Source organism: Bombus vancouverensis, chromosome 2, assembly GCF_051014615.1.
Source record: "Bombus vancouverensis nearcticus chromosome 2, iyBomVanc1_principal, whole genome shotgun sequence".
Taxonomy (NCBI): Eukaryota; Metazoa; Arthropoda; class Insecta; order Hymenoptera; family Apidae; genus Bombus; species Bombus vancouverensis.
The window spans coordinates 12825001-12850631 of record NC_134912.1 but is presented as its reverse complement, the minus strand read 5'-3'; the positions used below and the strand labels follow the sequence as shown (position 1 = coordinate 12850631).

General features: G+C 36.6%; 1 protein-coding gene across 3 annotated transcripts in view; it reads right to left on the bottom strand.

The window, feature by feature from the left end:
- Positions 1-25631, bottom strand: part of Gycbeta100B (guanylate cyclase soluble subunit beta-1-like) — a 112161-nt gene that overhangs the window by 9691 nt on the left and 76839 nt on the right. Inside the window, exons 1-11 of one of the 3 annotated variants that reach the window (XM_033345224.2) lie at positions 19276-19400; positions 18943-19016; positions 13693-13793; positions 12547-12665; positions 9990-10145; positions 9294-9447; positions 8325-8479; positions 6474-6602; positions 6119-6201; positions 2576-2746; positions 1058-1295 (exon numbers count right to left, since the gene is read on the bottom strand). In XM_033345224.2, the coding sequence (XP_033201115.1) occupies positions 1058-1295; positions 2576-2746; positions 6119-6201; positions 6474-6602; positions 8325-8479; positions 9294-9447; positions 9990-10145; positions 12547-12665; positions 13693-13793; positions 18943-19016; positions 19276-19278 (1383 nt within the window). In that variant the 5' untranslated portion in view covers positions 19279-19400. Of the gene's footprint in view, positions 1-1057; positions 1296-2575; positions 2747-6118; positions 6202-6473; positions 6603-8324; positions 8480-9293; positions 9448-9989; positions 10146-12546; positions 12861-13692; positions 13794-18942; positions 19017-19275; positions 19401-25631 lie in introns of those variants that run through there. The other 2 variants (XM_076624460.1, XM_076624463.1) reach the window with 2 other exon arrangements.

The window sequence follows — 25631 nt, the reverse complement described above, 5'->3', positions numbered from 1 at the left end:
CTTAAAAAGTATTTAGAAAATATTGTTACGATGATCCGTAGTTAATAATCGTTCTTTTAACCGCGTTATGTTTCTTTAAATTTGCTACTATAATTGTAAGTATAAACGTTGCAATATAGGGAACTATTTTGAAAGGGAATTCGTAGCTGGTTTCATAAAAGAAAGAAAAAAGGGAGATTATATCTAGTACTTATTCTACGTATAAAGCATCATCTGCATATTACAATGGACTTCGTACAAGTTGCAAACCCGACTATGGCACTTCACATGAAAGGAAGTCCTAGGGGACAAAAAAGTTTCTCCTAGTCGGTATTATTATTTAAAATAGCCAGTATTCCTAACGGCTGTCGTTCATGTTTCCTACGGAGTTGCTCACAACCATCCATTAATGCATTTTAAACGGCACGGGTTACGAGAAAACTTTCTTTCCAACGCGAAAGTGCCTTTCAAAAATATATGTTGCGACGCCATGAACGCTTTATGTTACACCATGCAGGCGCACTTTCCATATTACTACCATTCGCGATCTAAGTTACGTTCCAAGTTCCATTCCGATGGAACTACAAACGTTCAATTTTTTTTTCATTTGCATTTGAACCCTTTAATTATCCTTCCAGCGTATCAGTCACTTTCGAATCTTCAAATTATACATTATCTTGCGTAATCGAATATACATCCTGTTGCAATCTTCTCTGTTATTCCTTATAACACCTTCAATGTTTTTTTATCCGACTTAATTTAACTTAACTTCATTCGTTTAGTATTAAATATTAAAATATTCTATAATAAATATTCAAATATCTAGTAAATATTCTACAATAAATATCTCGATATTTTAATATCTAAATGAATTACCAATTACGTGAATATCGGATAGAATATAAAGTCATTTCAAGTCTATTTTATCAAATACATCTTGCAGTGTAAAATTTCCTAAATCATTGAAAATACAAAAAAAAACACACTAAAAAGTAATACTTTTACTTAGCCTCAGTACGGAATTATCCAGAAAACCTAGTTCGACTCGACACAGATTCTCAACGAAGTAAACGCTTACCTTGTACACATTTGGGTTCTTCTTCGGATCGGTGAGCACATCGAACGCTGTGTACAGCTGATTGAGCATGTTGACGATTTTCATCGCACCACTGGAGTCCGTGTGAGCGGCGCAGTAAGCTCCGAAACCAACGATCCCGGAGAACAATAAGGTCACGCAGTCATACTTCTTCGCAGGAACTGGCCTCGAGTGCCTCAGCTCGTTCGCCACGGAAATGGGCAGCACAGAGTACAACAACCTACGGACACGTACAACTTTTAATGCAGCTCCCTTCAACCACAACCCACCGTGCCACGAATTGCTAATTCCGTTGGCATCTTCTAAATCGTGAAAATAAGAACTATAAATCGAACAAGTCTCCGCATTTTCCTCCCTTTTCTATAATAAGATGGAAGTTATTTTTACGAAGTTTTGATTCCGATCTCGCTGTGTGTCAAACGAGATTAAATTAGCTTAAAAATGCGAAAGTCAAAGGAAAATGTAAAGATTGTTCTTTTATTTAATTGAAATTTTGATGAATCTTTCATGCTGAATTAATGTATTGAAAGCCATTGTCTGCGACAATATTTGCTGAAATTGATGTTTCTGTATCTCTGGAATAAATTAGAGTAATATAATTTATTTGCTATGTAAAATCAACATTTTATATCTCGCGCTTAATAGTTGTTTATTAATATTAAATGGAAAGAATGTTACACATAAATTTATAAACTGCCAAAAATCGTTGAAATTTCTTTTTTATATCACCCGAAAGGCAATTTTTCTGACGGTTTAAACATTTTTTATCCAATTACATAGCAAATTTATCCCATCCCGATACAAAAAATTCTTTGTGCGATACGACCTACTTTCATGTATGCAATGCATACGAGGGCAACAGGTGGAAAATGTAGCTGTAATTCTCATAAAAAATAAATATTAATATCTTTTATGAAAGTATTTATAACATTTTTTAATATGTCCTTTCTGACTGGAACGCAAATATACTCAATATCGAACGTATTACTACAATGACGATGAAAATATATCCTGCGTCATACCGAATATAAAGTCTTCTCTACATGTGTTTATAAATACACTGCTAAAATATTTAATCTCTTTATTAAAACAAGTCTATTTCGATTAAAACATCTAAACGTGTTCAGTGCAATCAAAATTGAAATATTCCATTGAAACTAAAGTCGGTCCGTTTCACTTAGTACTTTCACAAATTTAATCATTCTTTAAATTCATCGTGCACACCATCCAAACTAAATTTATTTCAAGACGCTTCGTTGTCACGATCATGTCGTTGACGTTTTAGAACGACGTAATAGACGTAGTTTAAAAATTACCTCCCGATGAAGGTGAGAAAAAAATCACGATCCAATTTCCGGTAGGAGAGAGTATTCTGTCAAGAAAGAAACTGTAACGACGCTGGAGAGAAGTCGATTCCGGCAGAATTGCGTCAGGATAAATGGCAAACGAGACCAATGGGGATTTCCTTAATCAGAAAATTACGCGGACGGAAATCCTTACCTGTCGGTTTTCTGCTTCTCGCCGTCGAGCTCACGATACGTCTGTTGCAATTTATCGGTAAGCAATTCCAAGTTTCTCGTTAATTTGTAATCAGCCTCGAATTGCTCTGACATCAGCACGAGATCTCTGGTGGCGTCGTGAAGGGGGATGTCGCTCAGATACAAACCTCGCCTGACAATCAAAAATACATGAACGTAAACAATAGAACATTCGATCACATTAATTTACATATTTGTAAGGAGAAACGAGTGTTGAAACGAGGTATGTGACGATGATTACAAGATTGCAAAGTAATTTCAACTTTTCTAAATTTTCGAACGACGGTGAGTTATACAGGGTCATTGGTAGCTGGTGGTACAAGAGGAAACAGGGTGATTCTACGCGAAAAAAGAAGTCGAAAATATAGAATAAAAAAAATTTTTTTTTCTTTAAATTTTTTTAAAAATCTACAGTGAGATTTTATTTTTATAAGTTATAACGAGACGTGATAAAGTGCACGCGTACCGAGCGAAAATTCAAAGTCGATTTTCTCGAAAACAAAACCTCAAACGAAAAATTTTTATTCTATATTTTCGACTTCTTTTTTCGCGTAGAATCACCCCCTTTCCGCTTGTACCACCAGTTACCAATGACCCTGTATACAACTCTTCGATCCAATGCTGTTCAACTATGTTTACAATCTATTGTTCATTCAAGGATAACAAGAAGTCTCAAACATCTCGATGCAAATGGAGATACCTCGAAACTTTAATAATTTAAAAAGTAATAACCGATACGACAATAAACGATGCATTATTCCGTATACGTCACGTAAAACGATATTTATGACTTTCCATGGAAACCGCGGCTTCAAATCCGCTGCAATTTATCTCCGACACTTCTAATCGTTCTCATTTGAGATTCAGCATTCAATCATATCCGATGTATAATTCATCTCTCGGCTCTCGCTTGCTGACGGTAAAGACTACCCAATGACGCGGCGCAAAAATGCACCCTTGAGGTTCGTTAAAATGGAGGACCATCCTTACTCACGACACTCAAACAACTTCGTCATTTCTCTCAAAGAAAATTTATTCCCCTAGACGAACCGTAATTTTTTTCCATACTGAAACGAGGTAATCTATCCGGTGAGCGTAATTCTCGCCTAATCTAATGCTCCAAGAGTTATCGCTACTGGGTTCTCGTTACAAAAGGAAGTTAACGCGGTAAACAGGCGGAGTAATGGGCGACAACTCGATTAAGCTTTAAATTTATCTGCTAACTACCTTGACGCTTCTGCTCGACTAAATCCTAGTCAACTCAAACTATTGGAGGAATTATCTTGACGTTAATCGTCGAGAGATTCATGAGAATCGAGAGAACGGCGTGTATATAATTTCGCATGAAAATGATCTATATATCGTGTAAAAGTGTATTTTCACTGATGCGTCCTCAACAGTTCGTCGTTTATTTGTCATTTTTTCATTTGCATCCTGTTCATAAATATGTTCGCGAAACATAATCCTTCGAAGCATCTGAACCAAATAGAACAATTTTGAGAAAATATTTTGTAAAGTGGTCAGGAAACATCAGCGAACATTTTGCAAGCACTGTGTATGAACATGTTTTGCCGGTATGTACGTGCCTTGACGTGTCAATTACGCGACTGAATTTTCTCCGTGAGACATTCGATTTCCGGAGAACTCGGTCAGAAAACAGATCGGAAGGGATCCGGGTCAGAATGTATGATAGAATGCGGATAAACGCGATGTTTCGTACATTTTTCCCTGTTACTGGAGCACAAAATAGAGGAAATGAGAAGCAAAAGTTGACATGGACGAAGAAGAGAATGGTCGACTGTAAGGGAGAAGGAAAATTACGAGAATAGCAAGGGCGAAGATTATTCGAACGAGGGCAATTCGGTAGAGGCTTGACGGAAATTTATGTTCGTAGTGGAGTACGGACAGACACTCGAATAGCTGTAATTATACAAGCCATCGCTTCAGTATTTATTGAATGGCCAGTATACCCGTTATTTTACTCGGAGACAAATATTTTCTGCGCAAAGACAGAGTAATGGGCTACGATGAATTAATAGGAAAAGTCCACTAGACAGCCATCGAACATGTTGCGTCTATTTACGATAACGACCTAAATACCGTTGTGTCCGATAGTTGTAAGATCGGCTGAGTTAAGCTTTGTATACGGATTTTGTGCCACTTGAAAGAAGATACTTCTATTGTCTTGTTTTTACTGTATAACAAGAGCTTCTTTGTACATACTCATATTTCTCCACGAGATTTTCTTTCGGTTCGATCCTGTACTTTATATCGACATTGTATGCCAGTCCTCTACTGAGAAATTAAAGTACATACGTAGTTTTGGCTAAATGAAAATTGGTTAATGGTTCGTAATCATCAAACCTTACGATGAGATATCTTTTACTGATTTTTATGGGATGAATATTCCAGACTTTTTCTTATAAAAGACAAAGAAATAGTTGATCTAATTAATTAAAATCTTTGATAATCTAGCGTTTGTGAAAAGAGAAACTTGGACAAGGTACGGTCGTTTACGGCAAGGCGAAAAATCTTGATTGAGTTGTGACGAAGCAGATTTAGCATCTGATAATGAGGAAGTAGAGTATAAAGATGCTACGTTAACCAGGCTCTTTCCATTTTTGGAATGCTTCCTTTCTTCCTATTTTTCTCCTATTTTCTTCGAATGCTCATTTTTTTCCTTCCCTTAGTGTTTCTCTTTTTATTCCTTTTTTCTCCCATTTCCCTCTGCCTCTTTCACAACTTCCTTTTTCTTGCTTTGGAGAACAGTTACTTATATAATATTTATGATATATGGTAGAATTTTAATACGCGATATAGCCATAAACGTCGAAACCGAAACGTCGGTTTCTGTGCACCGAAGTGGAAAATCTCTTTTCCAGCGGAAAATCACGTTGCATTTTTCTTGACAGCCATTTATTTCGTCGCTACTTACGCATGCAGACGTCGTAGTCATTTTTATAGAATTCAGAACGTTTGTCACCAAACCTAACAACGATGAATGCCTTCTCGTCCCGTTATTGATCATAGTCGTACGGCCGCGCTATTTGGTTTGATTGAAATTCAATTTAGGAACTATTCGATAATTGCGCCGCGGTATGGATCAACGTAAACGCACGAATAACGATATCAGTCGGCGTGATATAATTACCGTAACGATAGAGACGGCAAATTTTCGAATCATGGGATGTGAACGATCGTGCTCTTCGATTTCTAACAAATCGAGGTCGCGCTAACATGCTCAGGAGAAACGTGAGTCGTTAATCAACGCGACTTTGATACGTTAATCGGATGAAATCAAGTCCTGAATAGTGGTATTTTGACGTTTGAATTCGGAATTTGATTGAATTTGGATTAACCTTTGATCGCTTATCCAATTTATCTCGTCTAATTTCCTTGTTAATCGTAGTTTATATGTTCATTTTCAACCAACCAGAATGTAATTTCTCTTCGTCATAGAGCGAATCAGTTTGAATTAATGATTATACTTCATGTAAATTCTTACCTGGTTAAGTCATCCAAGTTGATAACGCTAGGATAACAGAGAAAGGTGACGAGGTCTGACTCAGGTATGTACAACATTTGCCCCTGGAAAAGTAATAATCCTGCACGTGACAACGAAATATAGTTCATCTTCTTCCACTTACGATTTAAATATTATTTACTAATTACAAGGAATATAATGGTAAATATTATAAATATAAATATTCAATCATTCATAAGCATTGGTAATAAAGATTCTTTAAACCTCACTAAAAAAAAAAAAATATATATAATTTGATCGATTTTACTATATTATAAAAATCCTAGAACCAACAAATGATTTTAGACAATTCTAATATTCTAAAAAATATACTAACTTTCAAACGTAGGTACGAATATTCTTCGGAAGAATCCACTTGCATTACACCCTTTTTCGTTCGTAACACGTAAACCGTGTTGATGTGTGACAATATGTTCTCGAATGTTAACTCTAAATGTGGTCTCACCTAGGACAACAAAGCTAGGGATTTATTTCGCAACATCAAAGACATATAAAATACATTTAAGATTATACTGTGATCAGAAAACGTACATACATAGTTATTCTCAACCTTTATCGAATTGTACTTCCTGATACTTTATTGCAATCCGTAACAAGTCATAAATTCGTAAGTTAGTATGATATTACGTTTATCGTTGTGAACGTGTATAAATATGTATCTAGATCAACGACAAGAATTTTGATTAATTATCGATTGACTTTATTCCATACATCTATGCACGTGCAACGGGATTCTGTTTCGATTTCTGAAGGCAGCAGCGTCATGAAATATCAACGACGATCGAGGGCTAATAATGAATGGATAATGGATCACAGACGTGGATGTAGGTGCGAGCACGGATGCAAATGAAGTTAAACGGTACCGTTCCAATAGCTCGTGTCATGTCGCTTGAAACAAACCGTATTTGAAAGATATACGATTATGCGTGCATGAATCCATGCGAATTATCATTGGTGGCCAATGCGCGGCTCACAGTAACGCAATTTCGTGGTCCGTGCTAACTAATGTGCTGTTTCGGGAATAAAACATTTTTCGCTAATGCCTTGTGCATCGATCATTACAGAATTCCGATTGAATCGATATTTTGTACCGCGTTTTACAAACTATGAATAGCCCAAAGTAATTTTGAGAAAAATTGTATATGCTAATGATACGATGGAATTGAATAAATAAGTTTATATCACATCGTAAAAAACATACATCTGTAAAAGGATAAAAAATAATTTTGAATCTTTTTTTTTAATAACTACAATATTTTTCATATAAATGCAATGATACTTATTTCAGAAGTTGTCTTTCGAATTATCTTTGATATCTTTGAGGTACATGTGTTTCCAGATTGAAGAAACAAACACAATTACGTCGATATTACATTGTGAATCGATTCTGTTATCTATTATTGACATAGTACCAAAAAGAGTAAAAAGAAGAGGAAGCTTACCTACAAATCTGATAGCCCAAGACGTGGATCTTTCTATTACGTCAGATTTCTTTTAGATCTATTACTCTAGATTAGTCTAGATGGAAGAAATTGTTATTGATCAATTGCAGAATCTGTAATGTCTGTCTTTCTTCGCGTGTTTTTATTAAATCGCGATTCTAGATAGTGCTTCACATGACACATTTCTTTTCTCGAGTTTATATCGCTCCTCCATGAATAACATCTAGATATTTATGAAATGAGATACGTAGACTATAAAGCAAGGTTCCGAAAAATAATTAATGGCTTTGTCATGGTTACAAGAGTCATATCGTTTGAAGTAAATAACATATTTTCAGACAAAATAAGTTCCAAATTTCCACAATGGCATTCTTTCTTTTTTTTTAAATAAAATACTTTATAGTTAATAATTGATAGTAAGATAGTTATTGTTTGCCACTAAAATCAGCAGAATGATAGTGTTCATTAAACGCTGACAAAATGTTATAATAGATGTTCAACACGCTTCCCACCAGTATTCAAATATTTATGTATTATAGATTACACAGATTGTTAAACCAAAGTTAACGTCAACCTTGAAATTTGTGTTCATGGATGTTATCCTACAGGATGATTATAAACATCGCAGTTTATGCAAGATTTGCAAAATGTACGTGGCTGGAATAGCATGGATATCGATAGTACTTCATGCATCGTCCATATAAGTTATAATTGTGGGAACTTACAGTCAGAAGGATGTCGTTCAACTTGCAATTACCAGAGCACACTTGAGGGATAACTCGAGTTATAGTGCATCCAGTCTGAACTATGGTAAGGTCCCGGTTGAACATCAGATGGAATGGAAAAACTCGGCAAAAGGTCATAGGGCTCACTTTTGGTTCTACGGCATATATTTCATAACATTTTTAGTAAATCTGTCCTTATCACTTTCAGTGCTTTGCTGGTTTTAGAGATATCTAATCTTAATAAAAAAAGAGCACACAAAATATGCTAACATCTGCTTTATTCTCAATATTATCAGACATTAAATCAAGTATGTCTATATGGAATTGATCTTTTACTCTTCTAAAAAATTATTCTTTTCCAGATATATCATTGACTTTATGGAACAAGGACACAGCAAAAACTAGGATTAACATGCCTATAAATACTTTAGTAAAAGGTTGTAACATAAATACAAAAGGCAAAGTTAAATCCTGTACCCATGCTTTAGTATCAAAGAGTTTCATATACTAATCCACAGGAACTTGATACCATTGAATTTATTACAGACTAAACTTCGTTGTATGCAATATTGATTTTCTCGATTAATTTCATATTGCAAACTTCTCCCTTTAAAGCTCCGTCGTGTAAGCTCAAAAAAATTACCTGAGGGACCGAGAGATCTCCCTCGACTAACTTACTGTTGGAGGTAGCGTTCGTTAAGCTAATTTTTTACTTTTCATGCATAACGGGTTGAATAAAACCAAGAAGAAGAGTTTTATATTCTTATGACAACCGTTTAATAAAGCGTTTATGGACTTTGTATTACCTGACACTAGCAACATAACAAAATTCCTATTTAATCTTATTTTTAGACGTTTTAATTTCTGAAATATCCTTTGCTCGTAGCAAAATATGTCTTTGTGATATATAAAGTAGAATGTCGTCTATTTTTATAAATAGAAGATTGACGTATCAAAAGCATTACTCACCGACAGATAAGGTTTCAAGTTCCGCGATCATGGGATTTGAAACGACCCCAGGACCGGACGTGTTCGTGATCAAAAACTGCACGTGGTCGCATTCGTTTTTCGTCTTCAATATCCGCATTTCTATATCCGTGCCGTGAAGCTTCTTCGCCACGGTCTAAGATCGATAAAATTTATAACCGATTTAATAACCGTTTGCTTTTATCTGAATGAATTTTAGGGTGGAAATTAAATATTACAGGTTGGTTAATTGACACAGTCGTTCTCTCTAAAATACGCGCAATTCAAAATTCAGGATCTTATGGCGGAAAATTAGATTTGGATAAATAGAGCACGAAATCTTCGTGCTGTGGAAGTTACTGCCACTCTCTTTTATTTCCCATCCTTTTCAATCTCTATAATTGCTGTTTGTGCTCGTATTTAATATCATTAAAGAAATAGGATATGGATCGAGATTTCTTTTATTAATTTTATTTCAATTTCGATACTTCCTACAGTCTTGCACGTTATACGCATTCTGTCCATTTTTGCACATCTGAATTTTCTATGAACTCATAAACATTCGCAGTCTACTTCGTAATTTAAAAAACTTCAAATTGCAAAAATGTAAGACCATAAAGGAAGAACATTGCATTTTTAAGTATTAACAAACTTCGATGCTCAATTTTCACCCGATATATCTTTGAACGATAAAAATACCTTGACGATGCCAATCACAATGTGTTCCAAACCAGGTCGATCGGAGTAATAATGTAATATGAGCGCTCCATCCCCTGGTCTCTCGGTGCACCGAAAAGAGGGCGCCCTCATTCCCGGATACAAAGTGCCTAAATGATCGTGAAGGGCGTCCAAGTTCTGTAATTAAAGGTTACACGGCCCCCTGTCAATCTATCTGTACTCTCGCCATTATCGAACATCGCGTTCCGCCTAACTAAAACATTCCTATGTCCCTAATTTATTTTCGATTGCCACTTTGCGTTTCAACCAGCCATGGTGATCAATGCACGCCATTTCATCGTGCAATACTCGTTATGCGTTTCCAATTCAATTTCTGCCATTAATTTCGATCGCGCCTATATTCGTGGAATCCAAGCGACGAGGAAATATAAGAAACGCGAAATTTTCCAAGTTCGTACAACGGAACGAGAACTAACTGTTCGTACGTGACGGTCTCGAGCCAAGAAATAACCGGAAATGGAACCTCGCGATGGAAAAACGATAATAATTCTGATCCGCGGTCACATTACTTACATTCCACTTGCTAATCGCGTCGCGCACATTCATCGTGAACGAAATTTCTTACGTAGCGCAAATGGGCTTATTCGAAATATAGTATGGTAAGAATCGCGACAGAATCATATGTAGGGCGGTTGTTAATTTTGATTCAACAAATATTACTATAAGCTTACCTCCGTGTGAAATTTGAATTTTGAAATCTCATTTCATTATAGTAATCTAGCGAGGAATTTTGATACATTTCAACATTTGAGTTGGAAAAATTTTAATAAACGAATATATTTCATTATATAAATTTAAACCTTTTTAATTGTCGTAACACAAGAATTTAATGAATGAAACGAATAACCTAAGGAACTACATATCTGTGGTAATGACACAAATACGTCTACAGTTAAATACTACAATCGCAGAACTGTCTTGCAACAAGATTTCATTTCGAAACACGTTTGCTCTGAAGACAAGATATGCATACGATTATATTTAGAGTTTGTATCTTTCGCCGGTAACTACGTAATGTATGTCTTTCATAATTATACGAAAACAAAACCGTATGTTCAACGTGCCGGAGGTACTGGTTTGGATGTGAATGACTAAACACCGCGGAGATATTAAACAGAATTCATGAATCTGTAATTAATTCAAACACCACAGCCGTGCGTAATATTTCCTCTCTGAATGAATAAATATTAAACATATAAATAATAACTATGCGTTTTCTTTCATACATTTTATACATTGACGCTATTCCAGTAATATCGCAAATTATGAAATAACCTAGATTCTATATTTTGTCAAATCTACGCTCGATGATCTTTCAGAATTCATTATTTAACAGACAATGTTCTATGTAAAAAAAAATCAAAATAAAAAAGAAGAACTAATGAGGTATAATCTTTTATTTTTTGTTTTTTTCGCTTTTACCCAAAGAATCCATTTCCATTCACAGCGTTGCTATCATTACTGCTCCGTTCCATATACTTAACTTCGCTGGATTCTATCTGGCATATTTCGAAGAGAAACATGCCAATGATTCAGTCGTTGGAACGCCGTAAAGAAATCACAATAATGCATCGGCTAGGCGCGACAAAAACATTTTACAGTGAGCGTCGCAATAATCCTGCGTTCGTATTCTAACCATGTGAACGGGTTTACGCGCTTTTTGTTTGATTACTCAGCCGTAGGTTGCCGCAATTGCTGGACTGGCGCGACGCATTTTTCCCGAACAAATCGTGCGTCGAGTTCCGAACAACGGGCATATACGTTGTAAACGCTACGTGCCTGATACAAGGATCGAAATTGTCGGATACGCGCATGAACAATAACGAGGACAGAAATAAACAAGAAGAGACGATGTTCTCTTGAATCAGCTATAGATAGCTATAGATCGTAGGAAATATGAAAATTGTATATCGATCTGATAACTTGTGAAAGAATACGGTTAATTTATTGGCTTAAAATATTTCTTTGCTATAGACAAGGTTCTGATCTCTATGCTTTTCCTAACATTTCAATACATTTCCTAACATTGCAATAAAATACCATAGATTAAGTGTTATTTACCATTAGATAATATTTTGTCTCCTTTATTTTTGAAATGATAACATCATGTAGATGTACTTTCTCATTTCGTTAACATACCTATTCGAGGCCTTGTATCGTTAAGTTAATCGTCTAGCCTAAATGATTCCATCTTTTTGAAACTTTTGAAAACGAAAGAATCGAAAGAAGAAGTACGATGAACCTAGTTGAATCATACGCGAGCATTCGATAAGTTTCTCTTTGTCCCCACGTTTCTATCCAATTTTTTGCGCAATCCTATCGCATTGCGTAACAGAACATCTATGGCCTTCGTACATAACACTAAGGGGAATGACGATCTACCTACGTGTCATTTTTTCAGGAAACTTTCACCGCGATCCGCATGGAATCGCGAGAATCCCGGGCACGGTCTACCGGTGCAATCTTATTCCGCAGGAAAGTGAATGGCGGCAAACTAGCGTGTCGAAGCGCTATTTACCTGCAAAAAGTCCCTGGGCGTAGCCCCAAGCACCTGGAGAATCTTGTCGTAGCCGGAATCCTGGCAGAACTCGAAGAACATCCTGCCGAACAGCTCGAGGATTTCGTCCGCTGGAATGTCTGCAAGATTTCCCGTAATATCCTCGATACCATCGATGTTCCATGGAATTTGATTTTCCGAGTTTAACGCTGTTTAACGTATTAAACGGGAACCACCGATACCGACGTCGACGTCGTTCGGCCGTCGATCAAGGATAATATTACAATGTTCCAGAAACACCTTGCGCTACATATTCGAGCAGGAATGTCGATTTTCTTGTACAGAAAAGAGATTAGCTACGACTTCGATATCTCGCGACAAATTGCTCGTCGAGGGAGATTATAGAGGTGAAGGTTCCAAGGGATTGGTTCTTTCTTTTTTCTCGTTTCTGCCGAGGATTTATGGTTCAATGTGGGGAATGTAATACTATCGTTATCACTAGTATTTCGTTTTCAATTGAGAAGGGAAGTAAAATTTTTCATTGAAGTTTAAATTGATTAGAATAAGAATGTAATTTTGGATAAGAATATATGTTCAACGAAGCCTGTAATGATATTATAGTTGTGTTGCAAATAAAAAAAATAGTTTTACGTGATAAAAGGTGTTAAAGAAATATTTTGCTTTAATTTACTATTCAAGAATCATGTATCAAAGGAAACGTAATTATCCTTGTGAAAAGGATAATGGACGCGAATGTTAGAGTGATTCAAGAACCTTAATCAAGTTACACGTTGCACAAAAATTTAAATAACAGCGATAAGGTAAAAATGTTTGGAAATCCCTGAACATCTTGATAGGATTAAATATTGTTGAAAATTTAATTGAGGAAGCAGAAATATTGAAACCAAGGGATAAAAACAATTATTTGAATGCGAGTCAAGAATCTTAATAGGATTAGACGCTAAAGAGATCTCTGTTAAAAGATCCAGTATCGTATGAGAGATTGTTATTATATCAAGCTTTCGTGTTTCTTTTACGTAATCGAATTATTTAACTTTCCTTAATGGTACCTTTTGTAACGATACTATGAAATTTTCATCCAGAATATGCTCTTTTAGCGACACAATAATGTAATTAAAGATTCACAATTCAAAGAAGAATACGTACTGAGCCGATTGACAGCTGCCGATATGATGTTATATGTAATTTCATCATCGTATATCTGACGAACCAGAAACTGTCCTTCCATGTTAACCGCGGCATCTTTCCTGCGTGAACAAGATATAAATAAACATTAATCTTTATATTATAATTATATTATAATTATCACAATACTAATACGACTTTTAAGGATGCATGCATGATAACGGGTTGAAACTTATAGTGATGTATCCCATAACATCATCCCATAACATTGAAAGTTACATAATTAATTAACGTATCTATATCTGTATTATCTGCCTCGGTACGTTTTCAGGATTTAAGAAAATGTAACAGATTTTTTTGAAAACCGACAGTGTATTGACCTGCACTACAATAATTTTCATTGATATCTCTATAAACTTTTCTAAATTTCTAACTCTTATTATATTATTATAAATATTCTATTATATCAAATTGTTATAAAGATACACAGTAAAATGAAAACTTTCGTTCCATCGATAAATTTCCATGCAGAGATACTTTTCCTGCTACGTATATTAAAAACTTGGCAATGTAATGCAATACTAATTGCCAATTCCGAGGTAAAACACCGTAGCGACCTAGCATCGATTTTATTAAAGTTTCGAAAGGACGGCTAACACGTTGTTTTATTTTCTATCGACGGAGGATAGAAATCTGGGAAAATTGAAAGTGTCGTTGTATAATCTGGCAAAGGTTCGTTTCTTTCTTTTTCACGTCGTGTCGCATCATGATGGTTCGCCTTGGCGGTAGACGATGTAAGAGGAAATTAATTAGTTTCGCGTATCGGATAAAGTAAATACTTCTTAGCAGCTAAAAGCCAAGCATTTTAACAGGTTACCAGATGCTCGGTTTCCATTAAATTTACAAAGTGCAGTCTAAAGGCACTTCACCGTTTGACATGGATATGAGCTGTCACTCCAAGCTCGCCGCAGCATTTTCGCATAACTTCCCGAAGGCTCTTAGCGATCGACAAAAGACCATAATACAATCTTAAATGAACCGCAAAAATAATATTGGCGTTTCCATTCACCAAGATTATTTCGCTTTGACGCCTGTGGAGTGTACTATAACAGGCTTGAGGACTTTAAGGTGTTTAGATATACATAAAGTTTGAAAGGTATTTTATGTGTATTTATAATAAATTTTCAGGTCATAAACAATTGGAAATATCAAGTAATATCTTATTGCCTCAGATTATTATATAAGGGAAAATAAAATATTTGGTAATTACGGATAATCTAAATATATTTAAAAAATGAACAACATACTGTATGTTTTTAAATAGATATAATAAATTTGATATATTCTACATCTAATTATCATTCATTTATTTTAATATAGTAATATTTTGTGACAATAAAAGACATACAAACATATATAGAATATAGGAACAAAAAAAGGATATTACAATATCTGTAGAGATCATCTTTCAGATTTAATTTAATCCTCTACAAAGCGCAAGAGAATCTTTGTTTCAAATCCACGTTCAAATATATTACATTAATTACAAAATGGGTTTTAACGATCGCGACTAGCACAGGATTACTTCACAGCTTCTACCCACAGCTGCAACCGAATTACAATGTCGATAATTATGTCAAAAAGAGATAAAAAATAACTTTCAAAGACCTGTGTATCTTTTCGTAGCAAAAAATCTTTCCAACTCTCATCGAATGCATTCTTTGATGTCACTGATAATTGCACTCACGCCTGTGTATGGATTTACGAAAATAGGACACTCCGCAAGCGACAAGCACCGTCATATTTTCTACGCGAAGCGAGCTGCGTCAGTAAGATCTCGGAAATTACATCACGCAGTTTACAAACACGGCGATGACGATGGGATGTGATTTAGGACGGTTAAAGTGACCCTTTTTCCCGGATCTTTCAAGAGTCATTGTGGTATCTTACACCGAGGGTAACCCACATTTTCGTACCTCCCACTCACATATTTCCAACAAACAACATTGCTCTCCTGGGACTTTGTCACAACCACTTCTTTCATTTAAGAGAAAAGCTAGTATTGATTCTACCCGCATTACCTACATCGTATGATTTGTATCAAAATCACTGATGTCACATCGAAATAAGAAGTGTGTGTTATCGTCTTAAAGTACTATACATATATTTAAATTTACCAAAATTAATTTCTCTATCTTTAATCCTCCATTAGCTTTAATTTATCGAGATTGCATTTAACGATATCTTTGGTTGTGTTAATGTACAACGTGCATTCATTACGTGATCAATAACGCATGACTATTATAACAATGTATTAATATTGTTAAATTCGTTGTTGTGTATGTTGTTAAATAACAAAGACAATATTATTTTTCCAATCAGCCGGAATTAACCAAGAACAGATAAGTTATTAAACACAGTTATTTAAACGTCTACTTAAATGAGTTTTATTCGCTTATCGTCATCCTCGATTATAAATACCGATAAAATGAAATAAATTTGAAATGAGATTTTAAACAAAAATACACGAAAGCAACGAATGTTAACAAACAAGTCACACACACCAATTTCCGCTAATAATAATTATCCTGGCAACAGCTTATGTCTCACTAATAAACAGGTTCATTTCCATGAAAGCACAGGAAATCAGACTTTCATAAAACGTTGCATAATCAACCAATAATCTTGGCCGAACCGGCTCTACAATAAATTCTTGTACATTAAGTTGCCAACCAGTTTCAATTAAATCTCAGCGAATCGCGAAACGCATAGTTGACCGACCGTGCCGCATTGGCCGAGCAATAACTCTTCGTGTATTCAAAGAAACGCAAACCGTGAAGCAACACGAGTATTACGCAGTCAAGGCCATACGAAATTTTTAATTTTGCTAGATTAACTTAAATGGTTCTCAGGAGTTTAAAGACGAGAGCATACGTGTATGCAAATGACAATAAATTTTACAATAGAGATATTGGAATTTTGTTATTAGTCGCTATGATAATTAATATTAAATTTTCGATCTTGCATTCACGAATATTCACTATTTAGAACTCTTACAAAACTTCTTAATATCGTAAATAAGTATCTTCGAAGTTAGCTCGTTGAAAAGTAACATTTAAAGGATTTCTGAACTGTAGAAAATTGTTTCTCGTAAATCTAAAATATTGAAAGAGATATATGAAATATCCTGTAGAAATTATTTAAACATAAAGTTGCTGCGCGAAGTTTTATCCGAAGAAACGACATGTCACGTGTACCAACGTAATAACTACGTGAACTTGTTGAAACTTCGAAAGACGCGCGGTCCACGTTGTCACCTTTGAAGACCGCAAAAGAAGGTTACATTTCCGGAACGCTTGGGAATTTCGCGCGTGACTTTATCGAGTCACGTTCGCATATTCGCGCATAAACCCGTCTTAGCATCCTCTTGCTCTCTTTCGGTCTTTCCTTACTTTTCTCACCACATAAATTTCGCCAGGCAACCCGCAGAAACGTTCTTTTACGAGAAGATAAAAAAGGGGGCCTGGTAAGAAGACCAGTTTTTCGTTTAAGAATACGATCAGGAAAAGGAATTCCACCGCTGCGAACGTAAAAAGTTTTCCTTGGCGTGAATTACACGATTCTTTTTATATTCTAACACGGTCGACAAACTTTCGGCAAGCCGTAGTTGTTGGTTCAAAAGAAAGGAGCGTCGTTTAATCCTGGTAAATAAGTAGGCGCATCAAACGATTCCCAGGGGACCGTTTGATCGGTAAATAGCGAAACATTCATACAGTGTGCTCGATCAAGCATTTAAGGATTCGCCTGTGGTCCGCGGCGACCGTTCGGTAAACAGCAAAACGCGTGCCAATATTTCGTGGGCTGTATCGTTGAATCAATAGACCCTGAGCATCGGGTAAACAAAAGTTTATTACACGAACTTGTTGATCCAATGAAAAGGATGGAAGAAGTCACCGAGGCTCGACGTCCTTTTCTGTTTCACAGTTAGACGAACTGAATATATGAATGTGTCCATACGTGTGCGTTTTGTACTATATTTCGCTTTTTACGGGAGAGGGTGGAATTCTTTAGGGTATAATATATGAGAGCTTAGTTTTAGAGGTGGGGTATATTCTGAGAGTGAATAGGGTGTTTAAGGGCAATAAAAGAAGTTTATGTAAGTACAGGTGCGAATGTAGCTTGTGGGTGTGATTGATACACTGGAAGAGTAAAAATGGTGGCGTTGAGTGCATTTGAATGGACGAAAGAGAGATGGGGTAGAATGTAGGGTGACATTCGAGTGTTCTTAATGGCGGTTAGAGCGTGGCGATGGTACAATATGTCAAAGAATAGCAAAATCGTTTGTGGGTGGAACAAAAGCGCTAGTAGCTGTATAAATATATCGGATTTCATGGTTTTAGACGCTTTTGTGTTCGGTCAGCTTCAGTTTCTTTATGTTCGTGACAGGTATTCGAAAAGTCCATTGTGTATTTAAACGCAAATTCACAAACGATTATATTAATTTGAGATACAAAACGTGTACTTTTCCGTATATAATATGTATAAATATGCGATGCAATATTTATAAGGATATCAATAAAGGGATGCAGAAAGTATTTAATATTTCAAAATACAAGCATCAATTTTCATATATTCAAGCAAAACATAAGGAATAAAAGTGTGGTTCATTATATTCGCGTCTCCATGAGAAATTCAAGGAAAAGATGAGAAAGAGTGACGTTCAAACCGCCACAAAGAAATTTATCGACGAAATTCATTTTCGTCGCGTTTATTCTTCAAGTCGAATTGGAAGTTCAATCATTTCACCGATTTGTATGGAATCACATTGGCCAGAAGATTCAATATAAATTCCGGCTAGTACTGCAATGGGCGAGGAAAAAGAAATATCTTCTTGAGGCAGCGAATTTCCAATTAAAGAATGCGAGGGATTCGGGTCACGGATGCACCGAACCCCGCTACAGATACGTCTATATACATCGGAACGCTAGAGCAAAATAAAGCTGGGCAAGCATGGAGTCCATACCACGTGGCCTGGCAAAGCGTCTTCTCGCTATCAACTTGTAGCCTTCTCGACAGATGTCGACTAGCATCCGTGAAATCGAACGGACAACACCGCGAATATTTAAGATTGTGCACGAATAGGAAGAAAAATGTGAACGATGGATCATGCAAGCACGGTGTACACAGCAAATGAGACACCAAAGACAGCGATAGAGGGACGAAGAGAAAGAAAGAGAATGAGAGCGAGTCGGGCGCCCACGTTTTACCTACTTTATCGCCTCCCACGTCTCGCTGTCAAAGGTCTTCACAACCAGCAGCTCGAGGGCGTAATTCACAAATCCGTACTGCACATAAGACAGAAAGAAGAAGAACCGATAGTTTAGCGCGTGATCGTGTGAACGAACATTGGTAAACGTCAACTATTAACATGACTGTGTATGATTTACGAGCGAACGGATCGGTTTAGTCACTGGTACACGCGATTATAATTGACATCCATCGACTGTCAACATGTCCTATCGGTCGTCTGCCAGTCACAGTCCGTTCAGCCGTCGATTTTCCGTCCCAGATAGTCTTTCCGGTTTCTCTTTTACCGCAACGTACCATGATGATCAGAGAGAAACGGTCTAGTTAAGGCTTTTCCACGTATCATTCCATTCTAATTGCCATGGGAGCCATGTTTACCTCGTGCACACGAGCCGCGTACTGGAAAGTCGGCCTGCTGTTCGTCGGAGACGATAAGTATCGATTTTCTGCTCTCGCAGCTGCGCCATCTAGATACAACCCTGTTACCCGTCTTCAGCTCGCTCTCCACGCGCCTCCTACACCCTTCCGCTGCCAATCCGCTTTGTCCCTATCGTCGGTTTGCCATCAACGTTATTATTCGTTGGATGAATACTTAGAAGACTTGGAAGACGCGCAGAGACTAATGCGGAGAAAACTCGTGTTTCTTCTTGGAATTAAACATCCATATTTTTTACTTTCTTCTTATGTTCGATTCTATATGCTGCACGTCTATTTTGAAATTGAAGTAAGGGGTCATCCGGTGGTTATTGCATGCTCAATTCTGTAAGGTATCAAGGATATGGAGAAACGCTATTTTAGAAAGTAGAATGGACGACGAGGAATATTCTTTCGTAGTTTTCGTTATTTTATATTTGCTTTCTTCGTAGCGTGAAGACGTAAGTTGCTATAAAAAGCAGAAAGATTGATGCATTCGGATATATTTGCAATTTATAATGGATATTATAATTTATAATAAGAGACAACAGGATGTGTAATAAATTTTCGTTTTTAGAGCTAAAAAGATCTAGAACCCCTAACTTTTTGCAACCATATAAAGTTTCCATCCGTCATCATTTCCTAAACACTATCTATTTCCATCAATCTTAGTCGTCATCTGGGGGCCATCATCTCAAACGATCAAGTGAAAATCGACCGAATCGAGCGAACTAACAAACGAGTGAAGGATATGCCTGATCCATCTCTACTTATAATTTGTTTCCCAACTATTCACACAAAGAATAGTCGATCGAGGAATAATCGTACGCATTAAACGAGGAAGGTCACCACCTACTGATTTCAATTTTTGGCTAAATTCGAAGATTTTCAGAACTATGAGAATTTCCTGGACAAAGCTTCTTGTTCGCCAGAAACTTCCTTTAGCTAACCCATTAACGTGCTTTCTGGAAACAGTGTATCAGGCGTTTCCAGGAATTTCAGATGAAACATCTGACGTCAGGAATACATTAAACGACTAGCACCCGGCTACGTTCCATCGTAAAAAAAAAAAAATAACAGCAGACATTTAAAGACAACAGCAGTCGGGGCAACAGGTTCAAACGGACTAAGTTCGTATTAACGTAGGACGCAGGAAATTGGAGTACGATATAATATTCTGGTCGGACGATCCGCGCTGAGAAACGGCGACTTTGGGACGACGCGACGGCGGGGAATAAGCTCACGGCTTAAATCGTAATTAGAAACGAAGGCAGGAATTCGTAGCGCTTCAGTTACTTCCAGCGCAGAGCTTCCGTTGAAACGTCTCAAACGGATGAATTTTACTTTCGCGACGTGCGACTATACCGACGTCGGATCCGAAGAAACCGGAAATTACCGGTGCCTTGCCTAGGTGCAGTACGGCTTCGTTAGGGCAATCACCGGTGTTATCGCGGATCGTGCTCTCGAGATATAAAAGGGCACTAATCTTCGAGACGAATGTGATTCTTTCGTTTGGCTTGGATTAGATGCTGATTGGGTTAGGATCAAGTTAATTTCTAGAATTGTTAAGTTCGTTTCAGAAACGTATTTTATGAAATGAAACACGATCAAAGGATACAAAATGTTCGTATATTAATTTTGAAAAATCTCTCATTGCAAATATGCTCTGGAGTATTTTATACCGTTTGTAGTTTTTCAGTAAGTAATAATTTCAATTGATAAATTGGACAGTGTATTCTGTGATATTGAATATTGCTTTTAAAGCTACATTTATTACAAAGTCTTTGTTTCGCATTATAACTGTCCTACATTCATTTGAAAAAATTTCTGTACTAACTTGTCTACCGATACCAGGAACGATTCATAAATACCCAGCTCAATTATGTAATTTTTCCGTCAAGTTTATCTTGCAGTGGTCGCAAGGGATTAAGGCAATATACATTATATTTCCCTTTCTCGTACATTCAGAACGCCCTGTATATCCGCGGAATCCCCCACAAATTATACTAGTACAATTATACGTACAAAGGATCGTAAAAGTAGCTTAATTGGTGTTCAAGCACTAACATATGTGTGCACGATAACTATATAATCTATCTAATACTATCGAGTAATCTAATATCATTTTATATATTGTTTTTATAACCATATTTAATTCGCCATTCGATATTCCAGAAAATTTGTCCAGTCAAATCAAGACACGAGACTCGATTCTTCTTACAGTTACAGAAACAAAATTCGCGTTGCCGTGAACTAGAAGTAACCAGACTAATCATAAAGACAAAGGATCACGCGATACGAACATTCATCCAAAATTCCCTTGGCTTCCATGAAACAAGCGTTTTTAATTAATTTACGCGTTGTTCGCCCTCCATCGACTCGCATGTAATCCCTAGGAGAATGCGAGCAATTTCGAGCTGAAAGACGACAAAGAGTATACTTCCGGCGTTGGGAATCAATTGCAGAAAGATCATTAGGGCAAATGAAAGTTTAACGGGGCGCTTCGTACGAATTCCTTTTCTCGGAGACGAAGGAGAACTTGAAAATTTCAGCGCGACTGAGAATACTGGCAGCGTATAAATATTTAAGATCCTGTGGAGATCTAGTCAAAGTTGGCCAAGAACTTGATGGCCCGAATCGGGCGTCGACTGTTTAACGTTGACCTCTTTTCTATAGTCTTCTGAAAGTTCTCGGCGATGTTCGATGGAGGAGAAGCCTCCAATAACCATTTTCAACGTTCCTCGAGTAGAAACGCTGACCTCGAGTTTGGTTAACGGCGGTGTTACGCGTCTGTTCTTCTTATAATTTTACTGCTAAATTTTCCATCGTATTTCCTTCGACCATTGTTTTCGAGCAATTGGCCTGATATCGACGCAACATCGACACACTTTTACGCCAAAACTGCCAAATATTTACTCTCGCAGCTGACGCGCGACTTCAAAGATGAACACGCTATATGGAACTCGCAATATCGGTATATAGGGCAGCCGAGGGAATCGCGAAGACCTCGTCCCCATTGTGAAAGGCCAAAAGGACATGGTGCAGCTTCGACTCCGTGTGATTTCCAAATTAAAGCTTTTTTCAATTGTTACTGGTATTCTAGCACGTGAAAATCATCCACACGATTCAGAGATAGTAATCATTTCTCAGCGAAAAGATATAATAAACTCGAATTTTAGGAAAAATTGATATCGTTATTGTACAGTTGCAATAATGATTGGAGATGTTTTTTAATTGCTCTTTGAGAATACAGAGAATTATCGTGGAGAGCCTGGGTTTTGAGAAGTTAGAGTGGGAAATGGAGGAAATTGTGTCCCACCTTTTGCGCTTCATACGAGCTCAACGTTTATCGTACAGAGTTGTGTTACTCCCAAGGGGTAACATGAGATAAGGGAAATATTTCTTGACCCGATAAAGAAAGTTAACACATTTACAACCTTTGGTATAAAGTGATGTTTCCGATATTTGCGAAACATTTCTATCGTGTATGCGTTTAGAGTATACAACTATTATTTATTCGAATATTCTATAAAATCCTCTCTATCTGCAAAATCAGATATCAGAACCTTAACTTGGAGAAACAATAATGATAAATAATGATAAAGAAGAAGATTCTTGAAAACTGAAAAATAATGCTATATTGATTTTAATTATAATAACATTGTTGATAATTCTTTTACCATAGTATAATAATACTCCTCAAATTTATTGAATCTAGGAATAAGGAGATCGAGGAATATATTAAGGATTACATCTAAATCATCTTGACTAATGAAACTTCATGAACCACCAATACTCCAAATGCTGGTCTCTATGGACTACAACATGATGTCTGCCGCGATCTTTCCCATCGAATAGAAACACGTTGGCATGTTGAACGGTCGAGGCATACTTGGAATCGATGCAACCGGCAAGATTTACGATGCTTGCGACCGGATGGGTTATGAGCTAAGATGTAGTTCTATTGGTGCCAGTGTTTGCTCGTAAATGCATGAAAATAATGGTCGTTATATAATTGTTGGAACATTTACGATCGGTAAAGGTTTACGAGTTATATGTGTCGCTGTGAGCAGAAGCAATCGTAACGGCTGTCAAACGAAATGCATGGGCATCGACCGTCAGGGATTAAATGGCTCCGAGTGATTCAGGACAGTGGTAGAGGGCGATAATCAACGTCGACGACAACCAAGGGTTTTCCACCTCCTCCACTTGTGCACAATGAAGAATTACCCTCCGATTTCGAGTGTTTGAGATCGTAGAAAAAGATCCCCCTTGTAGACTGTAATATGTCACGATATCGTGGAAAGAAGATAGGTTTGATCGTCGCAAAAACGCAGCCAGGATGGATCTTCGATCTGTCGTAGCATCGTCGAACGTCTCGTTAGCAACGTTCGTCGAAACTTGGAAAAGATGCCCGGCCTTGCACCGTTATTGTTGGAAGTGAATCTTTGATGATGAAATATCGTGATAAGAAGTAAATGAGAAGGAACTCTGATTGGATTTTTATGTAGATCTTGGATTAAACAGCTGGTATCGATTTATGATTTTGATGTGTTGGTGATATATATGAATTTTCATAAATTTACTGTATCAATAGCGCATCTTCTGAAACAATTTGTATAGGTCAGGTTAAAAGAAATTCTTGATAACAATTGGAAACGGACTATAGAAATCCTTTGTTACACCGCTCTATAGAATGTTAATGTCCCATAGAAGTTATATTTACTTACGACAATCTCAAATTTGATAAATCTCAAACCAACTCAAGTGACAATAATTAATTCAATATCAATCTTGCGAGTCTTAAGCTTACGTGTTCGTCAACAAATACTCCGAATCGGATCGATTTACCAATTATTTTTAACTAATTATTGTAGTTTCCTACGACCGCACTACAAATAATTCAGATGCAAAATCCACGAACGTGGTCAATAGCGATCTCGCGTTAGACTTAAGCTAGCGGACGATGGATACGGAATCAAACACGATATGAGTGGATAAGCAGTTTCGCAGCATTATCCTCTTCATAAAGCATCGATGTGCAAATATTGGACGAACCATTGCAACCAGTTACAAGGGTCCCCCACGCGGCTCTATCACTCTGTCATGTTACGAGGTGATTTATTTACGAAAGAGTTTCGTCCCTGTCGTAAAAGCATCGCTCCACGTTTTAGAATCGAACGTTTCTTCCGGCTCCATGCAAATTTACCTGCCACTTAGTGCACGCACTTGCTACGGGCAATGGTTATATGTGATACACCGGCTCCTTTCAGAACCCCCGTATGGAAATTTAATATTTTTAGGCTGCTATGAGTGACGTTCACAGGAGGTAACTAGAATGTGTGGGAAAATATAAACGGCACCACGCACGGAATTTGGAGGAAACGAGTTTTATTATATCCTGTATGAAGGTTTATGGGTTTCAGTAGAATAGGGCTGATCCTAGTCAGACTATACGCGTACACAATTTTCAAAGGTTTCCGCTTCACTTAAATTGAAATTTATGTTTTCTGCACTTTTTAGATGGAATCTGCTTCGTTTTTCATAGAAATTTCTGTTTTGAAGTTAATTGCATTATTTCGATAACTGTACTGGAAACCGTGATGAAACAAAAGAAGAATATAAATGGTGAACATAGAAAGCAAGTTCTATAAATATATAAATTTTAGAAAATAATGACGAAAGATGCAAGTGTGGAAATATTCGTCGGAAGCAATTTAAAAGACTTGTAAACACAGGCCTGCAGATTTTACTGCTGGTCAAATGTGAGTAAAATTTCCAATACGCTACGTCAGACGATAAAACATAATTGTTCATTGTATTTTCTACTTTTACGTGTCTCTTCTGAAAGCTTCTTTACTACAGTAATATTATCTACCTTTTTGTACTTTAAATATCAGGGAAAATAGCTTGAGCTTTACTATATGTACATAGCTCCATATCATATGTTATAATAATAGATTGAACTAAAGATAATCTGTACAATAAACTGTTTTTTCTATTTGAAGATGACTTATAGTGTATTTGAGATAATAATTCGATGGATTTATTATATTATATTCACCATATATTTTCCTACATTTCAATTACAGTTCAATATTTGCCTTGAAAATACTTTTTACTCCTAAGAAGTTGATTCAAGAATCTACACTGATTGCATTTCGTTCGTACACCTCATCAAACTCTGTAAACGAATTCTCCAACTTATTTTCAACACCCTTCACGCCTACACACACCAT